General features: G+C 40.5%; 1 protein-coding gene across 1 annotated transcript in view; it reads right to left on the bottom strand.

Annotated features, from left to right (window-relative positions):
* The window catches only part of CLSTN1 (calsyntenin 1), a 37,388-nt gene continuing 9,848 nt past the window's right edge, over positions 1-27,540 (bottom strand). The window contains exons 2-19 of the mRNA XM_054394841.1: positions 26,530-26,652; positions 20,350-20,379; positions 18,751-18,946; positions 16,500-16,708; positions 15,473-15,622; positions 15,192-15,377; positions 13,807-14,055; positions 11,993-12,114; positions 9,904-10,066; positions 7,659-7,709; positions 6,338-6,495; positions 5,541-5,689; positions 4,857-5,083; positions 4,274-4,444; positions 3,540-3,685; positions 1,935-2,070; positions 1,072-1,256; positions 1-407 (exon numbers count right to left, since the gene is read on the bottom strand). Coding sequence (XP_054250816.1) covers positions 213-407; positions 1,072-1,256; positions 1,935-2,070; positions 3,540-3,685; positions 4,274-4,444; positions 4,857-5,083; positions 5,541-5,689; positions 6,338-6,495; positions 7,659-7,709; positions 9,904-10,066; positions 11,993-12,114; positions 13,807-14,055; positions 15,192-15,377; positions 15,473-15,622; positions 16,500-16,708; positions 18,751-18,946; positions 20,350-20,379; positions 26,530-26,652 — 2,846 coding nt within the window. The 3' untranslated portion in view covers positions 1-212. The remainder of the gene's footprint in view (positions 408-1,071; positions 1,257-1,934; positions 2,071-3,539; positions 3,686-4,273; positions 4,445-4,856; positions 5,084-5,540; positions 5,690-6,337; positions 6,496-7,658; positions 7,710-9,903; positions 10,067-11,992; positions 12,115-13,806; positions 14,056-15,191; positions 15,378-15,472; positions 15,623-16,499; positions 16,709-18,750; positions 18,947-20,349; positions 20,380-26,529; positions 26,653-27,540) is intronic.

Here is a 27,540-nt window from a genome sequence, read left to right on the forward strand (position 1 = left end):
GGCATGGCTGAAGGAAAAGTGCTAACTACAACTCTAGGAACAGCATCAGGAACTAGCTGACAGAACACAAACACTGGGATGTGTGGGGGTGGAATCTACTGGCCAGAATGATTTTTGTTTTGTTTTGAAACACCATGAATCCTTGGTAACAATGGAGTGAGTTACAGTGGAGTCTTCTAGAGCAGAAACAAAGACAAAGGGGACAGCTAGGATCAATAACTGAGGGTAGAGTCATCCCATTCCAGCTGTTGCTGTCTATTCACATTCTGTTGGTCCTCCTCTGGCTCTCCCTCTTCCTCCTCACTGCTTTCAGACTCTGCGCTAGTGATGTCATCTTCTTCCCCATCTTCACTTTCTTCTTCCTCTTCCTCCTCTTCCTCTTCACTGCTGTGTTGATCCTCATAGGTCTGTTAAGACAGAAGTTAGCTGTTGATATCATCCTGGCCAAATTCTTTTTATACTTTTGAATTCGGGAGGCACTATACTGAAAGAGCTACCCCAGATTGCTCACTGGATTTAGAGCTTCTGCAGTAACTGGGCAACCAGAAAAGGAAGCAGTGCTCTTTAAATAGCTTTGTAACACTGCTAGCAATCCTGTCACTCCAAACAAACTCATGCTGGTGTGATCCAGTACTTCAAACTCTGCTGGAAAAGGCTCTCTCAGGAGGGTCACACCCAGAGCAGTAAGGTTGCACATCTTGTTCCTTGTTTTCTAAAAATGGAGATGTCAGCCACAGGAGAAGGAAACATCATAAACACTCTTGTTTTGACAATAAATTCTTTCTACTTGGGGAAAAAAAAACCAGGCCACGGTTACGGCAGTGAGCAGCATGATAAACACCAGTGCCAGACACTGCCCTGGAAAAGCCAAGTAGGTATCATGAAGCTGAAACTCAGGCAAGCCCCCACCTCCTGGCCTCTGGCACCTGGGCACATCCATTCAAAAGGCACAGGGAAGGTCTCTACTCTGCTCAGGGCTGGTTTCGCTCTGCTGCTCTCTCCAGGTACAATCCCACCCACCTCAGCTGGAAAAGGGCATTTTTCTGTGAAGTGCTGGCAGACCATCTTTACCTCCATGGGGTTCACAGTGATGGTCAAAGCAGAGTCGTCCCAGTCCATCTCATTCTCCTTTCCAGTGTCCTGGTCACGCATCGTTCTCTGATGTGCAGCTCGGATCCGGAACACTCCCAGGATAATCATAAAAACCAGGAAACTGACACAAACCACAATCACAACGGTGGCTGTGCTGGGAACAACTGCAACAAGGAAAGATGAGAAACTCTTACACAATGCTAACAAGTGGTCCTCTGTTCCCATCACCTGCAGGAGGGAAATGGTGTTGCACAAACACTGTATTGTAGCTACACAGAGGCAGCTTCTCTAGGGCCACCTGAAAAAAAATCAGTTGGAGTGAGCAATTAAAACTCACTTCCTTAAGTATAATGACATCAGTCTGAAGGACTGATCTCACGTGGAAAGCAGATTCCACCACACACACTGACTGCTCTCTAAGCAGCCTGTTTTTCTTCCTCACATCCTACACCCATGCCAAATTAATATAATTAAACCAGAAAGGACAGATAACACAACTCATCAAGGGAATAATGCTGCAGCTCTTTCCTCGTGCCAAGAAATACTGTCCCAGTTCCTCACAGCCCTTTATCTGGGTCTCTCAGTCCCCTCAGGACTAGCACACCTCCCAGTTTCCAGTGTGCACAGACCAACAGGGAGCTCTCCTGGCAGTAAGAGGCATTTCCTCGGTCTCCAGTAATCCACTCCTCCTGCCTGGGCAACAGAACAGGACTGAGTAGCCACTTAGATTCTTAGCCCAATACATTGCTTTAAATTTGGAAAAACCTCTCTGCAGCAAGAAGCCTCTGTGACATTTTAACACCAAAAAGTGCAGGTGAACTTCAGTGACTGAAGATTCCTACCTGAAAATGGGTGAGGGTTAGCCAAGTTGTGACCAGAGAGATCCACAAACGTGTGATGCACTGGATGAACAAATTGTGGCTGTGCAGCTATGTGATTAGCATGTTCAACTGGGTTAGCTGTGTGGATAACATTCACCTAGAAACCACAAGACAACGTTAAACTCCAGAAACCCAGCAGTGTACTTCTGAACAGATAGAAAGGAAAAGACAAAGCAGAATTAAACCCCCACTCTATTTCCGAGAGCAGGCATCCAATTCTGTTTCAGCACAGCAATGGCTTGTTTCAAGGACCATCATCCCAATCAGTGGCTCCTCATAGTTACAATTTCTTGTCACAAACCATTCAGTTTCACAGCTCAAATCTGTTTTAGTCTGGCAAGTCTGTGTACAGACACCAGAATCTGAGAAGAAACCAGATAAAGCCAATTTATCATCACATTTGGTAGCCAGCCATTTTAATCCTGAAATAACAGCATCTACCAAGATATCTACCACATGAATTACACTTCCTTCATTCCCATCTTTTCTTACTCTGCTGTCCATCTTCAGCTAGCAGCAAAGAGAAAAATCCACATTACACTGAAAGGGTTAAGAAAAAAAATCTATTCTTTAAAGTTTGACAAACACTTAATGAGGCTGGCTTTGAGGTACAAGCAAACCTCATCTTTTGCACAGCATATTTCACGTTTCCTTGCCAAAAAGCAGAGCTAAATCCACGCCTCCTGTGGTGTGGTGGAACACTGTGATATGGGTACCTGACCAGCTGCACAACAGGAAGAGAACATGTTCAGTGCAGAACAAGGAAAGCATTTGCAGCTCAGCAGCTTGCTAAGTTCTCAACTCAAGCTCAGAGAATTTCCTCGGGAAACAAACCCACATTGCTTAATACAAACCTTTCAACTCTGCAACACAAGAGGGTCCCCAGCCCACCAGAACCACCCAATTAGTGTGAATACAATTAACTTCACTATCACCCCTTTGGACAGCTTTAAGATGTACAAATCCAAGAAAGCTGAAAGATTCAGTGACATGTGTCAGCTCCTCTCAATTAACTTCACATCCCAGCACATGGAATTTTTGTGCCCTTTATGCTGTTCTTCCATGTAAGTTCTTCCTAAGTAATAATTAGCCTATACTCTACTGCAGAGGAAATGCAGTTTTAGCCTGCCTGTGCTGTTACATAAGGCCTTCACAGCACCACACAAGCAACAGTAAAGGATCCACCAAGTTCATCTGCAGAATCCTCAAAGTTATACCTGAAGGCCATTCATGTCTCTGGCAGCACTGCTCTCGCTCTGATAGTTTTTTGCCAAATTAATGCACTGTCTTTCCAGCTCAATCTTTTCTCCTTCACACTTCCATTGGCCATGCTACTTCCCCAACACAACAATTTCACCTCTGTTTAGGCAGCCTTATTTAAAGCTGAAATGTCAGGTTAAGACCCCATTTATACACAAAACACAGCCTGAAATACACACATTTACATACAGGACAAAAATCTCTATCAATAATTGATCAATTATCTATCAGCTGGAGCAACAACTTCTACCCTCCTAGCTGTCCATGCTCTAAATCCTCTGATTGATCAGATATCAGCTTACAGACCTCCACTTTGAACTCGTTGCTGACGTAGCGTCCATTAAGCTCCGAGCAGACTAGTTTGAACTTCCTGTCAAAGAGAGAAACTGTGTGCCAGTTCCTGTAGTGTATCAAATGCAAAACTTCCTCATAACTAGCCATGGTATCAACCCCTGGGGAGAGAAAGAAACAAATAAAACAATTTCTTTGCAAGAGACTCCTATAACATCATTATACACTCCCTTTTATCACTAAATTTTCTTAGCTGATAGATTTTGTGTTAGCAGGAGAAAGCTAACACCACAGACACACACATATGTGGCTTCACAATTTGTGGATTGACTCAGGATTAAAAACCTACAGCCTGTTAGTCTTGAAAGAGGCTTGGGGAGCCTGTCTTCCAAATACATTCATATAGTTTGAATATAAAGCAGAAGGAACACAGCATGCTCCCAAGTAGTGGCTACCTGTGCAAGGGACAGGCCTTTCTTGGGGCAAAGTGTACTTCATTTCCACAGCCCAGAGGTACTTTTGAGTTCACCTGCCATTTGGGACAGGAGAGAACAGAAAGAATGTTCTAGAATGATGTATTTTCTAGAATCACAGCTTTCCACAAAATAGCTGTAACACTTCTGACCTTGAAATTCCAGTCAAACCCACAGTATTTGGAATAAAGTATCACAAGCCATCTCACTAGCACTGTTCCCATGATCACTCTCTTCAGACCCTTTCTACAAAAGGCCAGAAGTCATAACCCTTACCTGTGATTATCATGCCCAGGTTGGAACTACTCATCTCAATGCCTTTCTGCTGCAATCGTGTCATGTCAATCTCCAGGCTTTCTTGTTCCTGGTTTAGCTCTTCTCCTAGCACAGTCACCTCACACGTATCCAGGTTGTGCATGATCTCTTCAGATACCAAAGACTCTTGCACTAAAAAGCAGAGAAAAAGTTGAAATGGTAAGCAGAAACAAAAGGTCAAGTAGACAACAGCCCAGGAGCTACAAAATGTCACATGCAAACTCCACTCTTCTCCTAGAACAAACAAAGATCTGGGCCTGAAGTAAAGAGAGCAAGTATTCATGAAATGATGGCTAAAAACAAACAAATAAACAAAGCCAAAAACCTCCAGCAACAGCCAAGGGATAAGGTAACATGAAGGTAACAGCCTGGGCTTACTGCCATTTCCAGGTACTTTTTTGTTAGCAATGTCTGCACCTTTCTCTTCCCCTTCTACAATCTATGTCAAAAAGTGAAATCCATGCCTCTCTGCAATGGGAAGACCCTCCAAACACCATCACTGAAGGGGAAGGTAGGTCACAGTCCTAAGCAGAAAAGTTGTTACCTGTAGGATCTTCATCTCCATCCCCCTCGGGCTCCACCTCCCGTGTAATGGTGCTTATGATGCGCAGCTCAGGAAAGAGGGCAACACCCTCAGAGCTCTCAAACTCTGAAGCAGAGCGAGCAAAATGGTTGATGCCACTGAGGCTGATTTTTGGTTCCTCTGGTTGCAGCACCATGACATATCCCTCCACAGAAGGGATGGAGACACAGGCGTCCTCATTGAAACATCTGAGAGATACAGAAGCAGTCAAGGAGGCTATTTGAGAGGGAGGCACAATTATGCAGAGTAATTGCTTTATAAATGTTTAAAAAGCTCTGCCTCGGACCCAAGAGCCTCATAAATTCATCAATCGCCTTGGAAAGTAAGAACTCCTCACCAAGGGAGCAATCTCACAATTAGTTTTTACTTACAGTTAACATTTGGCCCCATTTTCTATGCCATGAGTGACAGGCACAGATAACACCTTTAATGAAGGCATATCCCTGCTGTGAGTTCCTCCCTTACTGCACACTGCTTACTAAATCCTCAGGAAGAATAGAGGACGCTGACGTAGAACACATTTGCTGTACTCAAATGGGTGATGGCTACATACAGCAAGACTCCTTTACTACAGCTGAGATGCAGGAACCATCCCAGGCTCCAGTGGCCCTGCACAGGGTGCACTGCTGCAGCACAGGGACTTACTTGACATCAGTGGTGATTTTAAGCCTCCGAATACCAGGTGTTGGGAACTGGCGGGAATTCAGATAGGAAATGTGCTGCATGGCCTTGTCAACTCTGTCAATGTCATCCCCCTCTATGCTCACTGTTGACTGACTTGGATTCATGTGGATCTGAAACAAGAGGAAAAAAAAATAAATAAGAGAATAGCCAATCAGTAACATGAGCTGGTAATGTAAGCTGGCAGTTCTGCACTGCTGAGTCTGGTAAATGCTGGGATAATTACAGCTGTATCCAAAGCAGTAAAGCCATTGTTTAGTTGCCCTGTAGCACAAAGTCTAACTTCCCTGTTCACTTCATTGCCACTCAGCTTGGGAAACTTCACAGAACGGTAGAGGTTGGAAGGGACTTCTGAAGATCATCAAGTCCAACCCCCTGCCACAGCAGGGTCACCCAGAGCAGGTTACACAGGACAGCATCCAGGCAGGCTTTGAATGACTCCAGAGATGGCGACTCCACCACATCTCTGGGCAGCCTACTTCAGTGCTACACCACCATGAAGAAGTTCCTCCTCATGTTTAGATGGAACTTCCTATGTTCAAGTTTGTGCTCATTTCCCCTTGTCCTGTCACTGGGCACCACTGAAAAATGACTGGCCCCATCCCCCTGACACCCACCCTTTAAGTATTTAAAAGATGTTTCAGTCCTCTCATCATCATTGCTGTACCCTCTCCAGCAGCTGGGACACCAAAAATTGGCCAGCAAACCCAGTAAGTATTAACAGCAAAGCAAATTCCATGCTCCCCTCTAGTCAGCTTTACCTTCACGCCCTTGCCAGCACCGTCGGCCATCTGCAGATCCAGGCCCTCCTTACAAGTGTACAGGCAATCAATCACCTTCTTGTTCTCCAGTTTGCCAGAACGAATCATCAAACCTGCCAGATTGCCTCGGAAGAACTGAGCCATGTGGAGTTCACCACCTTCAGAAGGGGGAAAAGGAACAATCTTCATGTTTTGATTCCTCTCACTTCTTTTCTCTCTTGTAAAACAACAAATATGCCTCTGGTACCAAAATATTTTATACATGCAGGTTAGTTTTTTATCCATTCTGGGTGTTAACCTTGTGATTATGTTCAAGCATTAAGAAAGTATTCAACAGTTCACCATGCATATGGCCTTCAAAACACAGCTGTGGCCATCTTGAACTGTGAAACAAAGGCCAACATTTCCATAACAAATGTTTCAAAAGAAATCGCCCATACAGGAGGTGGTGTCTTCAGAGATGAGATAGAATTAATGGGATGAACTCTGAAACCTGAAATCTTCCTGCTGAGGTAAACTACTAGCTGGTTCTCTACCAAATGGGCAATGCCTTTCAGGATAGAAGACAACAGCATCTTTCCTCTCAGTTATGTACATCTAAACCCATCCTGACAGGCTCTCCTCACACTCAAAGGATAGAAACCAACTTCATAAGGTCATTCAGTTCATTCTGAAAAAGGTGTCTAAGATTCATTGCTCCCCTCTAACAGTGCTGCCTTCTCTGTATGGACTCAAGCAAGTAGTTTCAACTGAAGTACCTCATTTTTAAATGGACCTTGAACACACTTTCAGAAACACACTAATTTTAAGTGTCTTGGCTCAAGACACAAAATCCACTAAGAAAATAAGATCCAGTAGACAACCTAGAATGCCTGGTAGGCAAAGATTTTGTGCCTATTCACTGTCATTAAAACTTGATTTAATCATTTTCTGATCAAATGAGTATCTACTGTAAATTACAGGCCTGCCTTTGGGTTATACACAAGTAACTCAACTAAATATTGAATTAGCTTTGCTTCAAGCATCAGCAACTTGTTTTACACCACTTCACTGGATTCACAATGGGTGCCCATTTGTATGTGGATGTGCATTTGGGTGCAACCAAAAAAACAAACAAACAAAAAATCAAAAAAGAAAGAAAAAAATAAAATCAGCTGATGAAGCTCTGGAAATAAAAGCACAATGAAGAAACAAGCCTAAGAGAGGATTATGTGAAGGTCAATGGCCCAAATGCAATGCCTGCATTTCATGCTGTGTGTGAGATGAAGCAATGTCTTGGCTTAAAAATGAAATAAAACAGTAGGGAAAAAACTCCAGCAACCTGCAGAGGTCTCAGGCACAGTTTCATTGTCATTTTCATTTCCTGTATAGTCTGTAGAAAGGCAAGACAAAGAATAGGACAAGAGGGAAAAGAGCACAGTAGTTACAATTTGGCAAACTTTCGTATCACAGAACATACACAACAGCACTTCCCCCAAAAAGTCTGCTTACACTTGACCCAGCTTCTCAAGGATTAGGAGACCTTTGGAGCACTAACAGCTGCAATGCAGGGAGGAAGCATTCCTATGTTGTTACAAGAACATAACATTCATGACAAGACAACCTGAAGAGCCCCACACAAGCTGCAGTACAAACAGTCATACTGGAGAAGATGTTAACCACAGATACCCCACCTCACACCAGCCACTATTAGTAATCAGATACAGGTCATCCACTGGCTCAATTGATTTTTCTCCTCTCTCAACTGCTAAAGGAGAAATTAAGGTGAGATCCAGCCTGTATCAGCAAATCACCCAAAGGCATTAAATGCTGATCAAAAGGAGCAATTACTGACACAGATTTTTTTTTTTGGGGGGGGTAATAGCATCACAGGTATAAAGCTGTCAATTTATCAGATGGAAGCGTCTCAGTGGGGAGGCACCAAAAATGAAACCCAGCTTTTAATCTTTCAAAAGAAATGTTAAAAGAAGTTTTTCCAAAGCATCAAATATCTCTCTTTTCTTCAAGGTGAGCTGCATATATAACTTAGAGCAGCCTGGATTTACTTCAGAATCTTGGTAACACAAAGAGGAGGGAGGCTTTTTGCACTAACTCTGTGCCTTTGGCAGATATTTATCCCCTTGTGTTTTAATTTCCTAACAATCAGGCTTTTTTGGTGACATTTTTTCAAAGGCAGTGCCTCAAGTTCTTGTATTCCAGACTCCTGGAATGCTCCTATTTAAGTCTGCTGTCATTAAAAAGAAAATTCTTATGGGAAGAAATTAAAGAATCATATAATGGTGCCAATATGAAAGCAGAGGATTTTTTAAACTAAACATATATGCTTTTGTTAGGATGCAGAACATATATGGAAGCCATCACAATCCATACACTTAGCTGGAACAGAGTTTCCAAGCTCCAGTTTCTTGAAACCCAGCCACTATAGCTTCCCTTTGAGCTAGAAGAGATAGTTGGAAAGTCACAAACAGAACAAGATGAATTATGAAGAAAATAACTGACTCAAAGGGAAGGACAACAGAATGAGTTTAGCACTGAAATAAAATTAATACTGGAAGAGAGTGAACTTGTCACAGAAGAGTTAATTTGATGGAAAGGGTACTTAGACAACTTAACCTCCATTCACACTTCAAAGCCTTAAAACTCCAAGAGAAAGGAGATATTATAAGACATAATACTGTTAATTTGATTAACATGTCTTCAAGCTTTCCCATTGTCCTTCATTCAAAAGTTGTTCCTATGATTATTACAGACTGCAACTATGTCCATGCCCTGAACTACAGCCACACAGGAATGATTTAACACTGGTTTATCTCTAACCAAAGAGATGAGCGTTATCCCAGCTGTGGTCTAATTCGATCAGCAAGCAAACATTTCAGTTCAGGACTGTGAAGCAAAAGCTTTGTTACAAAGGTTTCTGGTAACCAGCCTCCATGTTCAGATGCACTCTTCTGCTCCTCAAGCTTTGAAGTGTAGGTTACACAAGTATTAAGGCACATGAATCAGCATTTCACAGCTTGTAGAATACCAAGTTTTAAGACGCAGTCTGCATACAATAAAGCAGACACTTTCTATGTTTATTTTTATAAGCAGAAATGGTAAAAATATCCAAGAGAGGCAGCATCACTGTGTTGCTTTGCTGAATTTTCTGCTGGTCCTGCTTCTATTTATGAGAATGATTATTTTACAATATGCTTTTTAACCTACTTGAAATTAACTGTTCTGCTTAGTAATCTGAAGTATATGACCTACTCTTATAACTGCTATTAAAAATAGCTAGCTACATTCCCATGGTTTACCACAAAATTCACTTTGATGGAATGCTGCTTGGCAAGTACCTTCCCATTCCACAGGCACCTGTGGCCAACAAGCAAAAAAAAAAAACAAAATATGGAAGAAATTACTAAAAGAGGAAATATATGATACTAGCTAGGAGCAAAACTAATCTGCAAAAGACAAAACAAGTTACCTTTCAACCACTAGAAAATCTGCTATGTAATTCTAAGATTTAAAACCCAAAAGATTTCATTTAAAAAAAAAGTTAATTATAAACAATTGTCAGCAGTTACCTTGCCAGCATGCTCCAACTACTAGTTGTGTTTCTATCTTTGAAGGATGAAGTGGGTAATCTTCAGTGACTGGGAAAGGATCATAGGAAACACCATCTACATAGAGTGTCACTGCAGGAAATTCAACGTTGAGGACATAATGATGCCACTCCTTGTCACATACCTGAGAGAAAAAAAGGTTTCAACAATTCTTCATCAGTTAAGTAACTGATGTGATGCACATTCTGCATTCCCCACACACACAGACTGCCTATAAGCCTGGACAGACATATTTGTGTTTCTCACACGTGGCATGCATCTGAGAAAAGCAAACCAACTGTCAAACGTTTTATAAATAGTTTCTTTTCTTCTACTGCCAATCCAGGAAGCTGCATGTGTTTTCCTTCCTTTCATTTCTGTAGTATCTAATAACAGCATCTTTCCATTTCAATATACATAGCCACATGCAAGCACGTTCTGAAACGCTGCTATAATACCACATGACTTGGCAAAGGACCTCTGCTTGCTGAGAGGGATTATTTGGAGAAAACATGACTGTTTTGAATAGAAAAAAGCCTTCCAAAACTGAATCATTAATACTGAAAGCTGATTAGCTTTGGGAAAGTAACAATCTTCCCATAAGGATGTATGTGGGCATTTTACCATGAAAACAGTACACACTGCCCTGCAGAGAAAACAGGATATAGTTAGGCATTTTATAAAGTGCCTCATTGTTCAGGGAACTGGCAAAAAAAGCTGTTACAGCAACCTAAAGTAGCTAAAAGACCCTTTAGAAATGTACAGATATACAGGGTTATTTTACCACTCAGATCCAGGGGCTGGAAAAGCACACAAAATATTTAGTCCCTTCTGTCTCACTCTTCGTGATCATAAACATAATGAAATCATAGAAATAAGTTCTGCAGATCTTAGTAGGACCAACATCAAGATTAGTTATTAGAGCCTCCACTTTCAGCTCTAAACCAATTAAGCATACATGACTGAAAGAATACAGACAACTCCTATCTAAATAGGAAGCAGAAAGTACCTGCATCCCTCAGAGGCCTATTAACTCTATTTTTATGGAGTAAAACCTAATTAAGAACTGATTTGTAGCTACTGCTCACGTGTAAAAAGTCACCAGTTTTATTTTAGTGGGAAAAAGGATTAAGAAGGCAAATTCTTCTCTTATCCTATTAGCAGTTTGAACTGTCACATGCTCAGAAGTACTTTAATACTATAAACAAGCAGGAATACTTCTGTTTTCTCATGCAGACTACTGTAGATAGGATTTAGTGAAGATAAATGATATCACAGCCACAAGATTGATATTGTATTTTGACATATAAATCCACATTTTCCTACCTGTCAGGACAATGACTTGCACTTTATTTATTGAGTATCTCATAGGGCTTATAATAAAACCACTGAAGTAGTATTTTATGTTCAACATGAAAAGATCTAGCTGAACCTATCTCTGACAACTGATCACAAACAAAGTCTTGTTGGGGTCTATAAAACATGACACCAGAAGTCTGGAGTTGAAAAAAATATTTAATTAATAACTGTGTTATCAGGCAGTTTACTTTCGCATGGTTTTCATAGAATCCTAGAATGGTTAGGGTTGGAAGGGACCTTCAAGGTCATCTAGTTCCAAGTCTCTGCCATGGGCATGGACACCTCCCACTGGACCAGGTTGCTCAAGGCCTCATCCAGTCTGGCTTTGAACATCTCCAGGGAGGGGGCAGGCACAGCCTCCCTGGGGCAACCTATTCCAGTGTCTCACCAACTTTAGTGTAAAGAATTTCTTCCTAATCTCCAGTCTAAATCTCCCCTCCTCAAGATTCAATCCACTCCCTCTCATCCTATTCACTACAAGTCCTTGTAAAAAGTCCCTCCCCAACTTTCCTGTAGCTCCCTTCAGGTACTGGAAGGCTGCTCTAAGGTCTCCCAGGAGCCTTCTCTTCTCCAGGCTGAACAGCCCTGACTCATAGTCTATCCCCACAGTAGAGGTGCTCCAGCCCTCTGATCATCTTTGTGGCCTCCTCTGGACCGACTCCAGCAGTTTCGCTGCATCCTAACATCTTCCCAAGTGCCCTTCCAAACTTACTTGATTGAGTTTCCAGTGAAACTCAGCAGGTTTGTAAGTTTTTCCCTCTGAAGGGTCTTGGCGGAGGAGGAAAACAAGGCGGCAGTTGTGCACGTAGAGCGTGTAGTGGTGCCGGTTCATGTCTGCAAAGCAGTTTGCATTTACAGTAGTATTAGTATTTTCTGTAAACCTTAAGAACTCCACCAAATTCACCAGCTCTGCAATTACACGCATCCCCAAGCAAACGACAGGAAGAAACAAACACAGAAGTATAACAGGCGAGGCAAGAGGAATGTGAAAGGTCTGTAGCAGTCATTAGGGTGAATGCTCTTGAAGAAGCCATGAGTAACAGACTGTACAGCAAGCAGACATGTCTATCTCCCAATTCCATCTAAAGCAAGGCACAGGACTGAAAACTCATGGAGGTAAGCACATCAGCAAGAGAAAAAGAGTAAGAGCTATATTTATAAATAAAAGAGATTTTATTTTTTTGTTATGAATGAGGGGCTCCTACCACATGAAATTGCTGTTTTGAAACAGGTCCAACTGATGGCAGGTGGATAGGCTTTCCTAAGAGAAAACTGTATAGTTGTAGCTCTAAAGGCTTAATCATTTGAAATAAATACCAAAGGGAGACGTTAGAGAAACAGGTAAGAGTAAGGAAGAGAAATATTGTCTCCATCATCCACTCCACAGCATGGTAGAGTCAAGAAAGCAGAGAATGAAAAAACACCAAACTCATGCCAATCCTTCAGCTTGAAGCATTAAACCTCCCTGCGCTGTTCCAGTGCAATATATTCCAAATTGCCTCCCTTCAGCAAACCTAATTCCAGTCTTTTAATATTGCAGAACATACCACTGAAATGAAGGCAAATTAGATTTATACTACCAGAAATGATCTGTAGCAAAAATCACACGTTTAGGTCAAACCAAGGAATAAGAAAGGAAAACTTGTTTGGAAAGTTTATTTCCTGTGTGCTACAAACCAGCAACATCTCTGTCTAAATCTGCCTTTTTTTCTCCAGTTCACTCACTTGAACGAATCCAAAGTTTTGGGTTTTGATTAACAGGAATGGCTGAAGGTAGGGAAAAGAGAATAATTGTACCTTTTTCTGAATAAGAATCATTTTTCTCCTATTCAAAGAAATGCTTTTAGGGTATTACCAATACTGTTAAATCTTTCTTATTTTCAAATAAAATTTAAAATCCATTCAGTGTGGTTTCCTCTGGCAAACCTTGCAGTATGTTAACTAAAGCATCTTTCTAATACATTGAACAAATCCACTGTTCCAGCTAACAAAGACAAGAATTCTTTTAGCCCCATTAGAGAGCAATTATGGAAACAGGGTTATCATATTTCCTTATTAATAGCATATTCTAAATTATTGTGTCTGTAGCACTCAGACTGAAATTATGCATGGAGCAAAAAAAAAATTATCACTGGGGAAAAGTGAAATATTCTCCTCCTAGGAAAGAAAGAAGATATAGTAGCAAATGCTGTCCCCAAACCTGATATACGTATCTTAACAATTTGAGGCAGCGTCAAGAATAAATCTGTCTTTGGAGATGCAAACTCAAGACTGAACTGCCAGAATAAATCATCTACCACAACAAAAAAGAATGCATAATGTAAATTCAAACAGAATTAGAACAAGTCTGCCTAATCTGAAGCTAGATAATCTAAGGCCATGCCTATAGGTAAGCACAGACTTTTATAGTCCATTTCACTTCCAAGGAAATCCTAAGGCAGGGTTCTCACCTGTGCTGCCACAGCATCTAAAAACCACCACACAACCCCCACAATGAAATCATCTACATCTTAAGTACTGACAAACCTGTCTTGTCTGAATTGCAAAGAATTGTCTCTTTCTCTTTGGTTCCAGGCCCATGCCTCATCCACACTGAAATCATGAAGGGCTCTTTTAGATTGACTGTGACAACACCATCTGGAATCTTCACAGCTTGTGTGCCGTTAAATTCAAACACTTGGTCACTGTCATGACCATTATCAGTAGGCAGTCCTATTGTCCAGTTAGCAGCACTACTTGGAGGGGGAAGCAGCTCAACTGTGCCAGAAGCAGCACCTACAATAAAAACAATCAAATGAAAAAAAGGTAGAGATGAAAAAGATGGGTTTCAAACTGGTTTTCTGAGCACTAATTTCTCAGCAATGTCAGGATTAATGGTTGCACAGGATCTTAAAGGTCTTCCCCAACCAAAACAATTCTATGATTATCACCACCAGCACACAGCAAGCAATTCTCCTTTCAAATAAATGTGTCACTAATAATAGAACACCTAATATAACAATGTCTTCCATACATTTAACTTCTGGGTAGATGACTAATCTCATGGAGATTGTTTTGCTTAATCTCTCTACGTCACATCTGTAGAACCTTACTTTGCCTGTAAGAGGTAAGACTAATATCCATCCAGCTGAAGAGGGTGCACAAGCACCCTCTCCCAGATCACTGCCTAATAATATCCTAGTCAAGAGCAACAATACCCAGCAGGTGCTTGGCATGCTGGGTTTTTTCCTCCACTTCAAGCCTAAATCATTGAAGTCACAGTGACCTCATCAGGGAATAGCCTGTCGCTCTACTAGGGTAATTCACACTTTCAACTAACTTCAGCTGAAGGCATAAATCATCAGTGATTATTAGCCCTTATTCCCAAATCTTCCACATCTTGGCCACAAAAGATTCCTAAACTTTTCATAAGACCTATAGCTGGAGGAGGCATGGGTGCCAAGGTGCCCTTTACTCCTTGGGTAAGTATTGTGCAAATTTAACCAATCCAAGTCAACTGTTTTATCCAAACCACAGCCTTGGCTGTCTCATCTACTTTTTCACCACGTATTTCTTAAATTGGATCTTTCACATCCATCATGCCTCAGAAAAACCTCAGAGAGGTTTTAGTAGCCATACCCTTCCACATATGTATTATTCTTTCAGCTCCTGAATCTCCTGTAGGGAAATTATTTGTCATATAAGCTAGTGGAGAGACAGAAAAAAAAAAAGAGTCTTTACTGCATTTGAGAATTACTTAGAAGTCACCTTCAGCTAATTTCATGTCTTTTATTGCTTCCTAAGAAAGAAGTTGGAGGAAACTACGTGCAAATGAAGCCCTTATCTACTCATTGACTTGTGATCTAACATAACAGTCAAAGATAAACTAATAAGCAAGAGAGATGACTTGATTTTAAGAGAAGTGTTCTTACCACAGAGTCTGTGAATGGATTTCTCTGAGTAGGTGTCTCTGTCACAGCCTTTCCCAATGTGATTGGTTTCTAGTTCAACCGTTGCTTCAATGGAGGTTATGGGCTCATCACACGTCTCCAAACGCATGCCAGGGAAGAGAGCTAAGGAGCCAGTACCAGGCTCATACTCTATTCTTTTGCTCCAACCTGTGTATTTATCCAAAGAAACAACATCAATCTCTCATATTTAACTCAATACACTGGCAAATGCCAAAGGCAGATAGGAAGGAGGGCAAACTAACCTTGCCAGCCAGGCTTGCATGTAGGCTTAATGCTAATTTTAACCAGCACATCCTCAGCAGCTCTCTTCTTTCCACAGTCATAGGCTGTTACTGTCAGTTTGTACTGATGTTCTTTGCCATAGTTTAACTTTTCTGTGTTTTTTATATAACCTGACACACACAAAAGCAACAATCAGCTGTCAATATCTGCTCATTTCTCAGCCACTGACAATTAAATGCATTCGGATGCCACCTACATACTTGATGCAGGTACCAAGGCTTCAATAGACACACCTGCAAGTGATTTAACCCTTCACTGTTTGACTTCTCAATGCCAGACATCAGAACAGCAGGTATAGACTTAATCAAGCTCTTTATGGTATATCACTCAAAATGTTCATAGGTGGTAACTGACACACAAATTGGTAGACACATGCCAGGATTCTCCAGCTTTTTTAATTTGCACAGCTATACAAATTATCCATTGGCAACGTGGATCCCCAAAACCTCAAACTTAAACCCCACTTTGCTTAATCAGATTTTGAAGGGTCCACAGATAAACTGTGGAAAGGAAATAACCTCAACAAATCACTACACTTCAAACCCAATAACTATAATAATCTCCAGAGTCATATACAAGCATCTCAAATATGAAAAGCACACACGTGGAATCCCAATTTTAAGAGCTAATTAGCAAAAGCTACTCCAATACAGAATAGGAACAAGGGCAAAAAAAATCCTAATAAGAGCTGGTTTCAAGCAGAAAACAGCTCCCATATTTTCTTTATTTTGAAAAGCATTTCACAAAAAACCAACAGACATGCAACAGACCATCTGCTCCTTACATCAGCAGATAGCACACAGGATTGGTATTGAAATCCATCTCACTTCTCATTATCAAACTGCTGAAGGGAACGTGGCCACTTAACGATCTGTTGTAAGAAATGGCTAAAAGGACTGCTGCAGTTCTGTGCTGACCAGTGTGAAGTGCTGTTCTTAGGATGGCAAATTACAGTAATTCCCACTCCATCTCACATCATATTCTTACCATCTTTGTCAATAGCAAAAGGTACATCCGGAGTTACAATTTCATAACTGCAGATCTGGCTGAACTGTGGTGAACAATCTGCATCCACTGCTTCCACTTTGAGGATGTTGTCATACCTCTTCCCTTCGATAGCAGTTGCTTTGTAGGACTTCTCTTTGAACACAGGAGCATACTCATTGACATCGTTCACCTGGATATGGACTGTTGCTCTGCAAAGAAAACAGCAAGCTCAGCTTCCTATCTACTGCAAAACTCCAGTTCATGCAAGGAGCCTGCTAGAACAGCTCCCTCTCTTACAGATGAAGCTATCCTTTGAAATTTAAGCTCCTGGAAGGAAGTGATCAATGACTAATAAAACAATCTCAACTACCCTCCCTAGGAAAGCAGTGGATGTTTTCCCAGTGTGTTCCTACATAATTCAATGTAGCTTTATGCTTCCTATTGCTGTTTATTTGCAAATAAAATACAAACGCTTGTATTGCAACTATTAAGTTGCCACCATTTTGCAGATATACAACAAAACAGGCTTTTACTTCCAGCAGCACAATCCTTGCTCTTTCCTGCTGTCAGACTATTTGATATAAACACCCAATTTTTATTCCATGTGAGTAAGAGTGACAGTTAAGACTGGTCTTAGACTAAGAGCTCAGTCAAGTGCATTTGATTAGCTTTCTTTTGCTAATAAAGTACTAAGCTGTAAATCAGTGAAAACCAGATTGTTTCTTGCATGTAAGAATGAGAGATCAGACAATTTAAATGGAAGAATCACAGCAGTGGAAGATACACTTGAACACATCATATAGTATCTAGTTAGATAATCCTGAACAAATTGGATCTTGAATTCTGTCTTTTCATGCCTGTCACTGATTGTTGTTATATACAGAATAAGAAAACAATTCAGTTTCTGCCAATGAGCCAAGGAGAAAAGGTGAATAACAAAAAGGATCTGGAATGTAAACTGATACAGAATTCAATCACTACAATCCTTCCATAAAAGCGAAAGTTCTTGAATGCTTATGCTAAAAAAAAAAAATCTTTAAGGATTTCTTTTATCCTGTGTGCTAAATAAATGCCACAAAAGAGGGCCTTCTCTACCAAACACACTTCATATTCTTGCCTTCAAAAGCTAAACTGGTTAAAAGCCACAAAAAACACATAATAGCCATGGGCCAGGAAAATTTCAACAGTGGTTTGTAGATGCAGGTCTTGGAAACCCATCATCCTGCTGTGAAGTGCAGAGCACACTGCCAGATCTGTGCTGGTTCATTACATAGCTATGAATTTGGATAACTAGAGCCATCAGAAGAAACTTCATCTCTCAGTTAACCAACACAGATAGAAAAATAGGTAAAATTCTACAGTTCTGTCCAAATGAACAAAGACTGATTCCAGCTGACCCAACAAAACATTTACTTCCATCTTTCCCTTTGAAATCTTTCTTCAGAAGTCAAATTGAATATCAAATAGGACAGATCTATTTTCCATAAGTGCAATCCCTAGGGAGATAACTTCCTGCTGCCTGTTTGAAGCTATAGAGTAATGAGGTTGTATTTGTCACCAAGATGAGAGCTGCTAGTCTGTTCCTCATCTTATTTACATCCTTCTTAGCTTCATACAAACAGTAACCCTCCACATGCTCTGCAGATGTTTACACCAGGTTGTTAAAGAGTTATTCTCAAGTAGATTTGCAAGAGAGCATTTTATATTGTGGTTTTCTCTTCAGACAAAGATTAGCTGAAAATTGCTTTGTTCTCATTCTTTAATCTAGGCAGAGATAAACCTTATGCTACTCATCTTGAGGTTTATTTGGTGAGGCTGTCTGGAAATGACAGCAACATGTGTCCTTCGCTGTTTTATCAAGTTTTTATACAGACTGATCTCTTGAACCAGTTTTTTTTGGTTTTAGGAACTGAATTCTGAAATACTGTCCAGGTCTGGTATCCTCTACAAACTCTGTAAGTCAACTCAAGCCAGATTCGACCTCCACCAGCAGTTTTCTTGCTTCTATCCCCACTTCATTTTCTAATGCAAATTCACAGACAGCCCAGGATAAAGCAGTATCACTTACAGCACAGCTAAAAAGACATCAAAACAGTTCATTTCCACTTTCCTGCCATTTCTATTAGCAGTACATGGAAGTCTTCCAGCATTAACACTTGGTTTACATTTAAATACACAGACCACAAATCCCTATGGAGCCGGAGGCTACTTGAAACCAAACTTCCCCTCAGCCCACCACAGATTGACTTACTTGTGGGATTTCTTTGCATTGGCTCCATCTGGTCCCTTTCCACAGTCATAAGCCTGGATGGTGAAGGTGTAGTCCTTCTGGAGCTCACAGTCAAGCTTTTCCTTAGAGCGTATTATTCCCTCACCAGTGGATTTATCCACTACCACTGCTTCAAAGGGAACATTTTGCCCATGAATTTTAAATCCACAAATCTCACCTACAGAGTCAAAGTAAGAGAGGTTAGAACTGGTCACAATTATCAGATGATTTTTTTTTTTTTTTAAATACATGACCAAATATTTTGCAGCCAAGGGTTTGTGAGGGTCTGTGGACAAAGCAAGAGCACTGTGCTTTAAAATGGGTGATTTCTGGGAACTTTAGTAAAAAGAAGCATACGTCTGCCTTCCAAGCAACTCGTTTACTTTGCATCCATTCATGCAGGAGTACAAAAGAGAGAGAAATGTAGACAGGCATTTCACAGGAGTACTTGAGATAGCTCTAGGGTAAAAGTAGATCTTATGAGAGCATACAGCCAAGGCCACTGGTGTAATCTTCTATGCCAAGCTACTGGGAATAGCTGGGCAGCTTGTTTATTTTGACCAGAGCAAAAGGTTAAAATGCACAGTTACAAGTCAAGGGATGAAAAAGCTTCATGTACAGATTCAGCACCATAATTACAGAAATTCTGTCAAAGTCTTCCTGTGCAATGTACCTGGCTAAAATTAGGGAATCAAAATAAACTATTGAATGAGAAAGGTAGAAATACCAACTTCTCAGGCATCCATTTCAACAGCTATCTACTAACACAGACCAAATATGTTAGCCAAGGAAGCTCTCACATGGAACAATTGAATAGGCTTTCTTTTCTATTCAAACTCCTCATCCTAACAAACTTGCCAGAGAAATCCCCTAGTAGGTCATTTTAAAACACACCTAAGCCTAAGCTCAGACTATAAGAGCTCTTGCTGGCACAGCTAGGTCCATCTGCCCTCACATTATCTGGAGTGAGCCTAGCACACCTAACTGTGCTAACAAAAGCCACTCCATGAACAGCCTGATCACTTACTGTGGTTTTACATGTATAGCTTGTTTTGTTTGAAAGGTGATTTGGTGACACCAACATTTTGCCATTAGACTTGCAGTGGTATCATGGTACCATGAATACATTCCTCCTGTGAACATGTCTAGAGGTATTCAAAAGAAGTGATTTGATCTTGGTTTGAGACTACTGAAGGAAGAGGTCTGCAGGGAAGATGTTCCAATGCTTCAGCAGTTCAATACTACTTTACAAAAAACTTCAGATGGCCCAAGGAATTCAGCTATCAGTGAAAATATCAGAAAACACTCATTTCCCCCAAAACAACCTTTTCAGTATCCACAGAGTGTACAACAATCCCAAATGGTTCAAATGGATGTCTGATTGACAGATATTTCTAACCAAGGGTCTGGTTACATAACAGGTTTTTTATCAATATATTTTAAAATAGAAAAAAACTGGGAGAATAATAAATGGGACAAAAGAGCATGACAGGATCTTCTGTTTAAGTGCTGATTCCCCATTTCATAATCAAAGTTAGTAGGTTAATATTCATAAAAGGGATAGAAAGAACCCTTTATCACCTTCTTTGGTGACTGTCACCTCAAAACTCTCTAAAGGGAGAAAAGATAAACCCAAGTCAGTAACAGGAAAGGTTGAAAGGGAGCAAATAAGGAAAAGGCAAAGATGCACACATTACACAGAAAAGCTTTGGAAAAATTGTCTTTTGAAATTCCAGTGGTAATCTGCTGTAGCTGTTACAATTTTAGAGTTTTAGTTATGTTAAATATGATTTAATCTTTTAACTCCAGGCTGTCATTTGTAGAATTCTGAAATATTTAAAAAGTTTATCAAAAGGCTTTTTTCTTTTTTTTAAATACCAAACCAAAGATATTTTCAAATTTCCATGTTGATTAAGAGCTATCCATACAGTGGAATTCATTTATACTATTCTATTTAAGGAAAACATGTTAAATAATCTAAACAAGATTTTTTCTAGTACACTGAAACCACTATGTTGCTACAATTAAAAATCATCACACTTCCCTTCTAGTCCCAGAAAAATTGTTTTAAATAGTCATGAGATTTTTGTGTTTCCACACACGTTTTTATCAGTATAACACCTGGCATTTACAAAATTCACATTCTCCATCAAACTCAACTGGACTACTGCCATAATTCTCAACTGAAATCCATATTTAATGGTGATCCTAATGAACATAAAAGCTTTAACATAAGAAGCACAGGGTGGGACAGCTATGTGTTCTCCTAGCAGCCCATTGCTTTTCCAGATTAAACAAGCAAACAACAGCTGCTATCATTTTTATTCTACTGCTGAAGAAAAAAGAGATTCAGGTGCTCAGATACAATCTGCTAGTACTGAGGATACCCTGAGCAGCCTACTTTGCCCCCTCCACCCACTCTAGAAGACTACAAACTTTCACAGTGTCCTGGAGCTTCCATCCTTAGGGGAGATCTCAGGTATCGTGGAATTTCACAATGGTATCAGAGGACTGTGACAGGCACCTGAGTGGTTTCACAGTTCTACTGAAAAGGCAATTAACCCTGTCCTTCACTCCCCGGAAATCATAATTTGTTAAACCCCCTAAACTATCACCTTCTAGGCATCATCCACATATCAATTATTTTTTACTGATTACCATCATCTTTGACCTAAATTCCAGTACAACAAAGCAGACTCCTCCCCCTAAAATAACTTCTAGCAGGTCTCCTGTTCATTCTCACCTATTTCAGACAACTTTCAGTAGCAGTTATTCAAGTCTCCATCCTAGAGCGGCCTTAAAAAGGCAAATTGACAGTTTAGTATTGAAGCAGAAGTACAGTTAAGGAAAATTACCTTCTACTGTATCATGATTCCTAGTCCTTCATTTTAAAGCAGCCAATTTCTGAAATAACTCTCATTAAGTTCTCCCTGAAACTCACTTCAGGTAATCCCTAGATTTATCATCAGCTCTTTATTTTAATGCACCAAGTGTGCTGCCTCTTTGGCACCCACCTAATTTATTTCAGTCTGTTCTAGCACAGGTTTTAAATATAATCCCAGATTTTCATGTGTCTTGGCAATAGGAGCATTCAAGAAAAACTTTACACTGCTTAAACTCGTGGCTGACACCACTGGTTAGCCAGAAGTGACATTCCAGCTGGGAGCTTTTGAATATTCCAGATCTCTCACTCCTGTACACCCACTCCCTGCTCCCTTCCAGCAACTCTAAACTTGAGAGGCAAGCACTGATGTGAAACATTGACATTACAGTTTAAAAAAAAAAAAAAAAAAAAAAAAAAGGGAACTTTAAAGCAGAAATCCTGATAATGGAAAGAAGAGGGAGAAGTGTAATAATGTGGCAATTACCTATGTGGAACAAGGAGAGGCTGTTTAAAAAACTGTCCAGTTCTTGACCACCTGAAGGGACCTTTAAATCTGGCACCAACAACAATTTGGCTGCCCAGGCATTACATTTCCAGCTCCTGAGCATAAGACATAAATAAGCTCTCTGGTAAATATCTCTGTGTCTCCAGATGCTTTTTGAAGTGTAAAGCTCTGGCTCAAGGTGTATTATAGCTCAGCTCTGCCAGGTGTTTCTCAGAACAGTAACTGATCCAACACAGTCCTATTTTCCACTTCACAGTACTCAGGTTAACAGACCAGGCTCTTGTGACTGAGAAAGTTTCAATGCATAAAAGCTCCGGGGTAACTCAGAATCTAAGTGCTGTAAATAAGCAAATGCAGAGCTCCCAACCAAACAGGCTTTTTCACACTCTTTCAAAGTCTCTCTGCAATAAACAGAAGTAAAAATCAATAATCCTCTCGAAGTACTTCTTTCTCAAAAACATATCACAGACTGGTACAGAGCTATTTTAAGAAAAGTAAGACAATTAATAAATTAATTATGCAGCATATGTATTGGAATATATGTGCTTACTGCTTTCTCTCACTCCATTCTGGAGTGAGACGTTACTGAAAGATTTCTACCTCTCCTATCTTAGAACAAAATAATGATCAATCTTTAAGTTAGTTTATATTTGATACATTGGAAACTGTTCAGCTAAATAGAGTGTAACTACAGTTGAAAAAATGTTCCATTTTACAGATGTATCAGGTTTGTGGAATTTATGTTAGCCAGAAAACACAGAGTAATTCTGTATCCTAAAAGCATTCTCTATTTCTCCTTTCTAGTGCAGAACCATTAAATGACAGTAAGGATTTGGCAGAATGTTAAGGTTTGGTTAATTTTCACTGGTTTTACCTCCTTCTGAACTGTTATATAATGATGTAAAATAACCACACAGTTATGAAAAGGTTCATACCTAAGCTGGACATACAATCCAGTGTGTCCACTAGGCACTCTTCAAACTTTGCAGTCAGCTATCCCTCTACATTTGATTGGATATTGGGAAAAAATTCTTTACTGAAAGGCATTGGAACAGGCTGCCCATGGTGGTGGTGGAGTCACCATCCCCGGATGTGTTCAAGAAATGTGTAGGTGTGGTACTTCAGGATATAGTTCAGTGGTCATGGTAGTTGGGTTATGGTTGGACTAGATGATCCTAAAGGTCTTTTCCAGCCTTAATGATTCTATGATCCTATATTCTCCTAGCTCTAACCAAGCAGCAGTCTTCCTGAGGATCATGGAAAGCCTCCCTATTTCAATACATTGAATGTCCCCTAAACAAGTGTTGCTTAGTACCATACAAAACTGTCAAAAAGCCAACTAATTTTAAATGTCAGTTGGTGATAACTCCACTTCAGCTTGTGTTTGTATGCACAACAGGTAGAAAGTAAAATGCAAATACAAGATAAAATACAAAATTTAAGGCATGCCTTAAACTCGCTGCAGAAATGGCTGAAACCCTATGGGAACAGAACTGCCTCTTGGGTTTGCTGAGCGGCTGTGCACGTATTGCTGCACACACATTGACTCACTTGCTGGATGTGACAAGATCAAGATCTTTATGTTTGACTACACAGCGTCATTCTTCCCCACACATGATGCCTTTCTGGCCTGATCCTGCTGAGCACTGCATTACAGGGGCCTTCTGCAGACAGGACGTCAGCACAGCTCCCGGTCCTACACAAACACAGCTCGGTGGTGCGGCACGGAAAACGCCGTCAGCGCTCGCCCACTGCAACATGTGAGCCACACACACCTCCAGGAGAGGCTGGCAGGAAGGCTTGGGGGATTTTTTTTTAGGGAGGACTTTTAAAGAATAAATAGAAGATGCTTCAAGATCACTTTCAAAGCTCTATGTATATTCATGCTCTAAGTCAAAAAATCCCCAGCCCCTACAGAAATAGTCCTTGTGTCCCAGATTAGTAAGGGGAAAAAATAAATTATAAGTGATTCTCTCTAGGGGTGGGATAACAGAGACTAAAACCCTGTTACAGGCATATTGAAAAAGCAAGGAAATGTTTCTTTCCATGAGGGAAACACCTCAAATATCTTGCTAGCAAGACCCTGTGTTATCCTCTCAGAAAACAAATTCAGCAATCAGATACAGTATTGTTTGTTTCAAATGCAAGAAAAATTCAGCTCCTTTAGGTATAATAAAAGAGGAAACCCTTACTGAGAGCCTCAGGCATTAAACTGGACACAAATTAATGTACAATAGAAAAATGTCGCTGTCTTTTGGGAGTTGTTTTTTCTCAGCAAAAGCATCTTGGAAATGTCTGAAATAGTTGGAATTCCAACATGACTCTATTTGTAATGTAGAGAAGTTTCACTGAGGAAGGACAATGGTGATTGTCCTCTCAAGCAGATCTGTAAGAGTCGTGGTACAAAAGCCCAATTCCAGAGGGGCTCTACAGTTGGGCAGCACGATGAGGCACCCTGGCATGACCACCTTCAAATCTTCTCTTCAAAAATGTGTTGTTTCAGATGTGAAACCACACAAATCACCCTAGATATAAATTTCTAGATAGCCCTGCTTATTTTTGCACATCTGAATTTTAGGATCATACCCACAGCACAGAGGGAGCAAAGCACTAAAACATTACTTGCTCCACAGTTTGTGTGCTACAAAGCATTTAAATGAACTGGTTTCAAGGTATTTCAACATGCTCAAAAATGAAGTAAAGCAAAAAGCTCTATTTAAAATATTTTAAACGTGCAGAGAGTTGAAAAGTTTCACTGCTCAGCTAGGGGCACAGTTAATTAAAATATCCAACCTTTTGAAGTATGAATAAATTTGGGTTTTAAGTAGAAATATAGCAGTTAGGGCTGAAGCAGCCACTGAATCCAGCAAATGCTTTGTTTTGCTGTGAAAACACATCACTGATCTAATGGCTTCTCACACTTAAAACACCCACAAAGATGCTGTTGGACAACAACAATGCTGTTTCTCCATCCTGGGACACAACTGCAGCACCACCAACTAGAACTGGTAACGCTGATTCAACACATCTCCCACCTTTGGGCTCCTCAAAGAGAGATTTAAGTATTGTTCCATTTAATGGCAGACAAATACTTTAATGATTCCCTAAGCAGAGGCAGGGAGTCCTGAAGGCAAATAGGATCCTAGGCTGCATCAAGAAGAGCATGGCCAGCAGCTCAAGAGAGGGGATTCTGCTCTTGTGAGACCCCACCTCAAACACTGCATGCAGTTCTGGTGTCCCCATCACAAGAATCACACAGAGCTGTTGAAGCAAGTCCAGAAGAGGGCCACAAAAATGATCCAAGGACTGGAGCATCTCTGCTATGAGGATAGGCTGAGGGAGCTGGGGTTGTTCAGCCTGGAGAAGAGAAGATTCTGGGGGGACATCAGAGCTGCTTTCCAATACCTGAAGGAATCCTACAGCAACGCTGCAGAGGGACTTTTCATGAGGTTGTCTAGCAAGAGGACAAGGGCAAATGGTTTGAAATTGAGGGAGAAGGTCCTTTCCAACCTAAAGCGTTCTATGATTCTCTAATTATGCAATTCCTTGGTATCACTCTGCTGGATTTCAACATTTCTTTACAATTTTTAGCACATTATGGTTAGAATTGAAGGTAACTGTTTTAAGTCTGCTGTTCTGCTACTTAAGAACTGTTAAGTTTTGAAAGCTAAAATACATAATGGAGAAACATTTAATAAAAACAATTTCCAGTTGGTAAAAAAATGTTCATTAAATGAAAGCAGGCTTGAACAATTTAGAACACCACAATGGAAAAGCAGTCTCATTTGGAAGGATGCTTAGACACTAGATTTCCCTCAGCAAATTTGACAACATATTTGAAGATATTCTACCAAAACTTTCTTAAAGCTTCATGATATCCAGCCCTCAAGAAAACTTTGTTATCCCTCAAGAGATATAAAACTGTAATTTTCAAAATCTGTTCAGTGCTGCCAAACTACCACTACTTTTACACTTTAAAAGTAAAGCACTGTGAGAGATGATTCATGTTCTCCCAGTCACCAAGCATGCAGGTCAGCCTTCCTAAATTTCCTACACAGACACTATACAAAACCAAAACTAAACAAACAAAAAAAAAGCCCCAAGCATCAGAACAGAAAAAATAAACATGCACATAAAATTGAAAGAAGCATGGAATATAAAGTACCCTCTGGTCTGGACAGCTGGACACAGCTGTATATTTAAGGCTGGAATATGAAATAAATATGAAGTAAAACTCTGGTCCAAGGACAAACATTTCCTAGGATCTAGAAGCTTTGAAACATTATGCTGCAAGGGAAAACACACTGATTGACATATATCATTTGTCATCAAGAAAGCATTTCTTAAACCAAAACACAGATGAATTCTTTACCTGCAAAACGCAGAGGTGCGTCTTTGTCCAGGGCTATTAAAGGGGGGTCCAAGAGCACTGTGTTGTCATTCTCTGTAACTATACCATGATAGGTGGTCTCAATCCATGGCTTATGTTTGTTAACTGAAAAGAAAACCAAGTACAAAGTCAAAACTTTTGATGCAGACAGCTTCTTTTAAAAATGCTTTATAACACTGATTTAAATACTTCCCTCTTTCTCTAAATCCAAACCATTATTTTACTAAATTAAAAAAAAAAAAGAGACAAAATCCCTGCTAAGTATGTTCAGAAGGGTTCAGCGTCCCTGCAGGCTTTCCAAAAGTAACTCAAAGAATCTAAATTCATCTTGTAACTATGCTGGGATTTAAGATGTCCCTGAAGTGCAATTCACAAACCTTCTAACAGAGATGGTGAGCTGCTGCCATCCGTGCCAAGAGTGACACTAGAAAACTCTATATTCAGCACCAGGTGAAAAAAAGCCAACATCTACTCTTTAATCCAACAGAAATGCAGATTTCAAACAATGCTGGAAGAAGGCATCAAATTATCAGGCTTTCATAGAATCACAGAATGACTTAGGTTGGAATGGACTTTAAACATCATCTACTTCATGGACAAGGATGCCTCTCAACTAGACTCAGCTGCTCAAGGCCTCATCCAACCTGGCCTTGAACACCTCCAGGAAGGAGGTATCCACATCCTCCCTGGGCAACCCATTCTAGAGTCTTGCCACCCTCATACTGAAGAGCTTTTTCCTGAGATCCAATCTAAACCCACTCTCCCAAACCATTCCCTTTGTCCTGTCACTAGGCACCCTTATGAAAAGTCCCCCTCCAGCCTTCCTGTAGATCCCTTTGGGTATTGGAACATAGCTATTAGGTCCCCCCCTGGAGTCTTCTCTCCTCCAGGCTGAACACCCCCAGCTCCCTCAGCCTATCCTCATAGCAGAGGTGCTCCAGCCTATGGATCATCTTTGTGGCCCTCTGTCATCTAACAGAATGCCTTAAAATC

This window comes from Indicator indicator, chromosome 32 (assembly GCF_027791375.1).
Source record: "Indicator indicator isolate 239-I01 chromosome 32, UM_Iind_1.1, whole genome shotgun sequence".
Classification (NCBI taxonomy): Eukaryota; Metazoa; Chordata; class Aves; order Piciformes; family Indicatoridae; genus Indicator; species Indicator indicator.